Source organism: Convolutriloba macropyga, chromosome 6 (genome assembly GCF_964194025.1).
Source record: "Convolutriloba macropyga chromosome 6, txConMacr16.3, whole genome shotgun sequence".
NCBI classification, from domain to species: domain Eukaryota; kingdom Metazoa; phylum Xenacoelomorpha; order Acoela; family Convolutidae; genus Convolutriloba; species Convolutriloba macropyga.
This window is the reverse complement of record NC_134473.1, coordinates 65,907,159-65,915,717: the sequence shown is the minus strand read 5'-3', so window position 1 is coordinate 65,915,717 and position 8,559 is coordinate 65,907,159. Positions and strand designations below refer to the sequence as shown.

At 34.6% G+C, this 8,559-nt stretch overlaps 1 protein-coding gene across 1 annotated transcript in view; it reads left to right on the top strand.

Annotated features, from left to right (window-relative positions):
• The window catches only part of LOC142341379 (neuronal acetylcholine receptor subunit alpha-3-like), a 134,645-nt gene that overhangs the window by 125,048 nt on the left and 1,038 nt on the right, over positions 1-8,559 (top strand). The window contains exons 5-6 of the mRNA XM_075392307.1: positions 1-111; positions 5,534-6,114. Of these exons, the coding sequence (XP_075248422.1) occupies positions 1-111; positions 5,534-6,114 (692 nt within the window). The remainder of the gene's footprint in view (positions 112-5,533; positions 6,115-8,559) is intronic.

The window sequence follows — 8,559 nt, the reverse complement described above, 5'->3', positions numbered from 1 at the left end:
AATGGCGTGGACTTGTCCGACTACACAGAAAATTCAGAATGGGAATTGACAGACACGAGGGCACTAAATGTCTCCAAACCATACCCTGGAGTCAGCTACAATTTCTCAGAGGTACAGTGCAAAATTCATACCTATTATTCTTTCTAATGTATTTCGGCTCTATTCTGCTTGTGCCCACCCCTACCCCCCCCCCAAGATTAGTGGGCATATAACTTCTTTTAAGACCCACCCCAGGCGAACGTGCCAATTTTTTACATAATAACGTGCTGTATAACAAAGCAAAATTTATGTTAAGAGGAGGTCGACCGTAAAAAAAGCACATAAAACGACCAATATGAACCAATATTTTCTGATGGTGTCCACATAGTTGGGTGACACTAAGAACTCAGTTGAAAAACTGATTTTCAACAGTTTGGATTAAAAATGCCATATGTAAGATTTCCGAAACGCCTGTTATGTAAATACAATTTTCTGCAAGTTTTCTGCCGTCTTTCTAAAGTCACATAATTTTTTCTCGTCTCGTGGACGTAAAGGATGAAGCAGCTGTAGTAATCAAATAGTGGTTTCCACAATTCCTGGGGCAATATACTGAAAAATTGTAATTTGGAAATCTCGCTAAAATTTTTTTGCTCTAAGTTGAAAATATTGATAACTAACGACTTCATAACAAATGATTTCAGCGGTTCACACTGGTCAATGGGACTTGTGTTTGTTTCTGTTTTTTTTTCAAATTTTCAATTCTTGCTTTTATTTTGGGAATATTTATTAGTTTCCATTTATTTGTATTAAAAAAATTGCTCCGCGTGAATAAAATATGGCCGGTTTTTTTATTATCAGAGATGTCTACAACTACTTTGTGGTATTTTTTACTGCATTTCTAATCAAATACATTTCTGAAATGTCTTACAAATATTGGTTTTCTGAACGGCGCTCCACTGAGCGAAAAAAGTATCTCTTTTAGCGCATTTCGCAAACTAATTATCTGAATAGAAGTTCAAAGCCAAAATGGAGATACTGAAAAAAAAAACAAAAATGAGACCGCCCAATAAAAGGGCCTTGAAACATCGTGATCTTAAAGGCTCAAATTTTCCCGCCTGGTTTTTTTTTTGAATGTTTTCATGTCACTTCTTAGTTTGATCGCATGTATGTACTACTCTGAATAATATGTAAACAAGCAATTTTCAGATTGGCACTGTAGAACAGTTTTGTAGTTAAAGTGATTAATTACAAAACAAGAACTAACTGCATTCTATTTCTGCATTTCAACACTTTTTGAGCATTTCCCAGTGACATATTGAAACAATGCCAGTCAATGCAAAAAATCGAAATTGTGTTTTATGAGGTTGATCTGCCTTCAAATGTAATTCGTCCACTTCCAGGTTTCATTTATGAGCTCTTTCAATTTAAGATTATTCAAAGATTTAGGGCGCATTTAAGGGCTAAAGGAAATTTCTTTGCCGCACACAGACTCAACGTCATTGACACCGCGGGTAAATTTTTTGTATAACTCAGAAACAAGTAACATTTAGGGGAAATTTCAAAACAGTTATGATTAAATCTGTGCGATTTTTCAATATATCTAAAGACAAAATATGATAGTTTAAATGATCAAAAAAATTCCATTTTGTGAACCAAACCAGATAGAGAAAAGCTGATATTAAACCAAGCTATAAAAAGCAAAAATCCAAGAGCTTCTCGGAATTTCTGCTCGGATGGAAAATTTTGCGCAATAATAATAATAATAATATTTATGGTTTCTGCGTAATCGCAGTGGAACAGCATTAGGCCTACAGTAGCCTGTTTTCAGCTGCCCTTTTTCTTATTATTCCCCACATTTCAGACTGATCTTTTCATGAGCAGCATTGCTCTTTTTTTCGGTGACTATAGCCACTTTTTTTGCGTCTGAAACTTTCACGTGGTACCATCATTGCAGTCAACATTGGCCAGGCTATGGTCAACCTGAAGCTATGGTTAAGTAAGAGCTCAACCTCACACAGACAGCTTCACAGAGGCAGGGGATTGAACTCTCAATCATTGGCGTGTGAACCACACACACACCTTACCTCTCGGCTATCACGCCACTTTTTCTATATTTGTAGACAATAGCTTTTGTTTTCATTAATAAGTTAATATTTAGATATAGTACAGTCTTAAAATTTTAAAGGTTATATGGCATTGCTGCATTTATAACGCAAAACTGTTGATTTGTGCTCTTGATAATTGTACCATAGTTTAATTTTTTCTCTCATTTTTTAAATTCAATATTTCAACTCATGACGAAGCATTCTGCCTTTTAATATCATCCTTATTTCATCACAATTATCTAATATTTTTTCATTAAATAATTTGTCCTACCAGAGTTCAAGAAATCTGCACCAATCAAGCAATAAAAAAACTGATAAAAATTCTTCATATAGCACAAACAATTAATCGTTGAATTTTCTTCGTTTATATCTAGCTACTTGTCAGCCTTTCTGTGTTATTATAATCAAGTCATACATAACAAGCTCAACTAGGGATTTCATAACAAAAGTTGATGTAGCAGTTGAGCAAAATAAAGCAATTGCTCTTCTCGCATACGGTTCTTTTCTTTTTAGTTTAGAAGAAATCATATTGAAGACTCAAGGAGATCATGTTTCCTGACTAAAAATGAATTACAAAAAATTTCTAATGAGATTAATATTTTGCGGCAAATTGAGCAGTTTGATCTTACCTATGCACTGCTTACGTAAGTTTACTTATACGTTATTTAGAGTTAGGGCAAGTAACCTCGTACAAAACATTTGGGAACATTTTTTTCTCCCATTTTCTTCTCATGCTTCTATTCTGTTCCACCCCGTTTCGTGAAGTTTAACGCCCCCCAGGCGCACGTGCTATTTTTCTCATAGTAACATGATGCAGAGTCGAATGCTTAAATTTGATTGGCCAAATGATCTGATTCGTTTTAATTGAATACAGCAAATGTAACAAATGGCAAATTAAAAGAGTCGTCGCCCGTTCCTTATCTATGGCGTTTCGTCGGGTTGCGCTCCATTTGGCCTCTCTGACTCCGCGTGTAAATTTTTAGTGCATCTCAGAAATAAGTAATATTTATGGGACATTTCAAAACAAATTTGATTAAATCTGCGCGGTTTTTCAATATATCTAAAGACTATATATGATAGTTTATATGATCAAAAAGATCCTTCTTGTAAACCAAAACCAGATAGAGAAGAACTGACATTAAACCAAGCAATAAAAAATCCATGAGCTTCTTGGAATTTCTGCTCGGATGGAATTTTTTGCGCAATTGCTTTTGTATATATTAATAAAAAAGATTTTAGATAAAATACAGTCTTAAAATTCTAAAGGTGATATGGTAATGCTGTCATTTATGACGCAAAATAGTTGATTTGTGCTCTTGATAATTGTACCATAGGTTACTATTTTCATTGATTTTTTTAATTCAATATTTCAACACATGACGAATCATTCTGCCTTTTAATATCATCCTTATTTCATCACAGTTTATCTAATAATTTTTTATTAAACAATTTGTCCTATCAGAGTCCAAGAAACCTGCACCAATCAAGCAATAAAAAACTGATAACAATTCTTCATATAGCACAAACAAATAATTATCGAATTTTCTTCGTTTTTTGCTATTTACTTGTCAGTCTTTCTTTGTTATTATGATCAAGTCATACATAACAAGTTGAACTAAGGATTTTATAACAAAAGTTGATGTAGCAGTTGAGCAAAATAAAGCAACTGCTCCTCTCGCTTACGGTTCTTTTCTTTTTAGTTTAGGAGAAATCATATTGAAGCCTCCAGGAAATCATGTTTCCTCACTAAAAATGAATTACAAAAAATTTCTAATGAGACTAATTTTTTGCGGCAAATTGAGCAGGTTGATTTTACCTACGCACTGCTTACGTAAAATCAACCTGCTATCTACGTAAAATCTACGTAAAATCTACGTAAAATAACCTATACGTTATTTAGAGTTAGGGCAAGTAACCTCGTACAAAACATTTTTGTCTCCCATTTTCTTCTCTTATTTCTCTTCTGCCCCTTCCCCCCGTTTTGTGAAGTTTAACCCCCCCCAGGCGCACGTGCTGTTTTTCTCATTGTAACATGCAGAGTCGAATGCTTAAATTTGATTGGCCAAATGATCTGATTCGTTTTAATTGAATACAGCAAATGTAACAAATGGTAAATTAAAGGAGTCGTCGTCCCTTCCTTATCTATGGCGCTTCGTCGGATTGCGCTCCATTCGGCCTCTTGGTGGCCGTGACCCCCCCCCCCCCCTGACTGGGGAGGTTGCGACCACGGATAGACCTTAATTACGCTATTTTGTTTTTTTTTCGCAAAAAAACTGTGAAATATTTGGCTTTGGCTTTAATTCTCATTTTATTGCATTCTGCTCTGTGTCCGTTCGGATCTACCAGCGTCTTCCCTATATACCCTCATACGAGACGTGAGACGACTATCGATAACAATGCATTTAGCGTCTTATTATAACTGTGTGAAACGTGAATCATAGGAGGTCGCAGTTTATCAGGTGGTAGAGGGGGGGGGGGGGGCTGGGTGGAAGTAATAAGCGACAGTTCCGGTAATAAAATGACTTCGCTATGTCCAGATGACCTCTTTGAATACTGCCCCACTCATCACTTTGCATGTTTATACTTTACTAATCTGTTTAATACCCCCTCCCTTCCTCGTTCTTAAATCGAGCCGGGGTTAATGACTATTTGGCACTCAATTCAATAAATCCACCCATTTTTCAAATGACCCCTCACATTATATATCGTACCAATATTAAGTCTGATATTATCCGCCAGAGTCTCTTATGACCACCCAGATTATTAAGTTCAAATTTGCAGGTGCGCTGGGATGGACTAAAGAATTTTATGCCCACCAATTTGTGTGTGAGTGTGGGTGGGTGGGTGGATGGGGGTTGAAATTTATTCAGAAAAGATTAGATAAGATTAGATTTGAATTTCCAAACCCTGTATGAGAAGTACAATGCATTAGTACAATGAGCGTTTGAGAGACACAAAAAGGTCGGAACCTATCTAGTGATGTCTCGTTTCAAGAATATTGAACAGAATGAAGCATAACCTGAAGAGCTAATTTACTGACCCCTACCAGAATTGTTTCAAAGGAATTGGTTACCTTGTATGTAAGTATCCCTAAGTTTATGTTAAAAAGTTGGAAGTTCTGCGTCGGATAGCGCTAACAAACTTTTTTTATTATTTTAATGTCCAGTTTTGCGAAAGCATTAAATATCTTAGGCACTGGCGTTACCAAAGATTTCTTATTGTTCGATGTCGATTTCACTAAAAGCTTGAGCTCAGTCTTTCTAGCCTCTCCACTTAAATGCTTTTCTAATTCAAATTTGATAATGGCGTCATTCAAAAAATAGTGTGGTGTTGCTTGTCTAAGAACCCTGGAAAGCACCTTAATTAGTTCGTTGAGGTGAAGTTCCTGTGTGTTAAAAATTTTCTTTGACCTTCGAGAAACCAAGTGCAGCAATGTTTTTCTGTTTCAGCTTGAGTACACTATATTGTTAAAAAGACGAACTCCCTTCTACGAGCGAAACATGATAATCCCAACAGTGCTGACTTCCATGATGTCAATCCTTGTATTCCTGCTGCCCCCCGAAAGCGGGGAGAAAATCTCTCTTGCCATCACCGTCTTCCTAGCACTATCTCTAAACATGCTCGTGATATCCGACCACATACCCGTGAATTCGCTACAAATCCCAGTCGTCAGCAAATATTCCCTTTTTTCCCTGGGAACAATCACAATCTCGTTATGGATGTCAATTATTGTCATAAACGTGCATGGGTATCGGACCAATAAGAGTACTCATTACTTGACACACCCACCAAAATTGTTGGTGATTTTGAGCAGGAATTTGTGGCCTTACATAAGTGTGCATAACAGACCCGTTCGTGTGAATAACAAACAGCCCAACTCAGTTAACGGGAGTTTAGCTGGAGTGAGTCCAATTTCAGCCGGGCAAAATCATCAGACGGTGAAAAAATCTGCCAGTTTTCGGGAAAGTCGGAAGAAGAATAAATACCAAAATGATACTGCAGAGATATACCAAAACGGAGTTTTAGGGATGTAAGTATTTCTTCTTAATTTACAAAAAAAGACAAAAACTTGTAAATCGAGTAAAAACAGAAACAAATAAACTTGTAACAATTGGCAACAAACTAATGGCGTTAAAAAATTTAATACTATTTCTGCTGATAATTTTTGTGAAGCATTTCTGAGAGCGATTTTCAGAATTATTGATGAGTTAACATTTTTTGTTAACGTTTTTTTGCTGCTTTTAGTTCACTAAATTCAAGGTTTGCTAATTCATTATTTTACAATTATTTCTGTTGGTTCAAATTCTTTTCTTCCCTAATTGATTAACACCCTATCCTATCATTTCACCCGCATTCTGTATTAGGTATGGTAGTTTAATTTCAATTTAGCTGTGATAGTTTCAAAAGATTAGTGAGGTTTACTTCTCAAGTTTTGCTCACCACATTTTTTTTGCTATGGGTTTCTCCATTTCACCTCCACAAAAATGTTCTCGTCACAAATAGAAAATTATAACGTGAATTCTACCAGTCCCAATAATGATAGTTATCTCTGCACAGAATTCCAGTAGTACTAGTTTTTATGTTACGAATTTTAGCTGAAATCGGGTTTTTTAGCTTGTTAGTTTGAGTGGTGGAGGGGTTAGTTTTTGTTGCGAAATGTTCGTAAACTTTCAATAGAAAAACTTATTTGCTGGTTTGCTAATTCATTCCACAAATGTCAATTCTGTTCTCAAAAAGCCGTTTTGTAACTATTTTGTGCCAAATGGCTCTAAAAACCAAATGCAGATATCATACAATTATTTTTTCTTGTTATATTCCGTATAAAAATAAAAAAAAGTACAAAAAATTGGGGTTTTATTGAAAAACTGAAGAGTTGCTTTAAGAGCTGCTGAAGTAAAAACTCAATCTCGATTTTTGATTCATTGATTAAATAGCCCAAACTGAGCATCAAAATTTTTAGTTTGCGGAGTTTTTGCACAAAATTGCTTTTTAATGATTTCTCTACAGCAAAAAAATTTAGTTAATTTAATATTTTTCTGAGCAACGTTGATTTTTAACATATATTTTTCAAACAACTGTGAATAGAGTTTTAGAAATATTTTTTTAACGAAATCATTTAAATGACTCGACTCGTTGGCAAATTGGCAAAAGTACAAAATTTTGAGACTTTTGTTCTGTGTTGTGTGATAGTGACTACCTGCTTAAGGGCAATTACAAAAAATTGCCAAAAAATGTTTAATTACACATGTCAGTGCTTCCATTGATATTTATTAGTTAGGCTTTTCTACTAGTTTTAGAAAACAACAATATATACTCGTTAAAAATAGTTAACAGGCCAAGAAAGCTCTTAACTTTTTTAATTGCATGGTACGGTGTACAACAAAAACTTAGACTGAGATACGGTTTAGTTTGAAGACCACTATCAAGCATTTTTTAGCTATGAGCTTATTTTGATAGCATACTTAAACGATGTCTTACTTTTTTCAGTGCGACCATTTTCACTTTTAATTATTGATCTTTTCATTACGTTTTTATTGTCATCGGTAGACCATCCTCTTCTTATACAGCAGGAAAATTACTAAGTTTTCAAAAATGCCAATAATAACAGTAAACAGTGTGGTAAGCTTTAGTCAGCTTTAGGTCCAATGGTGGCAATAGCAAAAATTACGCATCCGTTTTGTTCATTTCATTAATTTTTTAATAAAAACTTTCATTAGTTTTTCTCCACTCATGATACAGCAACAATGTCAAGTAAAAAGTGAATCATTTTATAATTTTTCAATGTTGAAAAACAGTGCTCAGTGAATGTTTTGCATTTTTCAAGTAGTTTTTTTGATTTTGTGAAGATTTTTGTTTCAATATAAAATTTTCATTTTTTGTAATGGTTTCAGTCAATTAAAAAGGTATCTGGTCTTCCGACATTTTTTCCACATCCGTCTTGACTTACTAAGTTTAAAACTGACTTCAAAAAAGATTGACGCCACCAATTAATAATGAAAAGACCAATTATCGTGTATATGAAATTTGGTGGCAATAATAACACAGAGTTAGGCCAATATTTACTCTATGTAAAATTTAAGTTTACCATCAAAAATTCTAGTTTAAATCAGCCCTGCAACAAATATTAGTAGGTTGGGATGTTTCACTGCTCTTCACAACAAGTAGAGACGAGAAAAAGATAGCTTTCGGCTGGAAAATCTTATGCACAGGTATCCCAAAGCACTTTATGATCACTAGAGTAATTATTCTTCAATTGGGTAAGGTAACCATGAAACATACTAATTGCTCCAAACTCTTTGGTATCGGATTGCTCAACTTCAGCATGTCACAGCATTTGATAAAAATTGCTTTTACCGACCTGTTTTTAACATCAGTTTTTGTGCAACGCTTTAGCTTAATAGAACAATTAAATACATGTAAGAGATACTTTCGATACGTTTTTTTTTCAAAAAAAAATGAGAGGTAAATTTGAGCC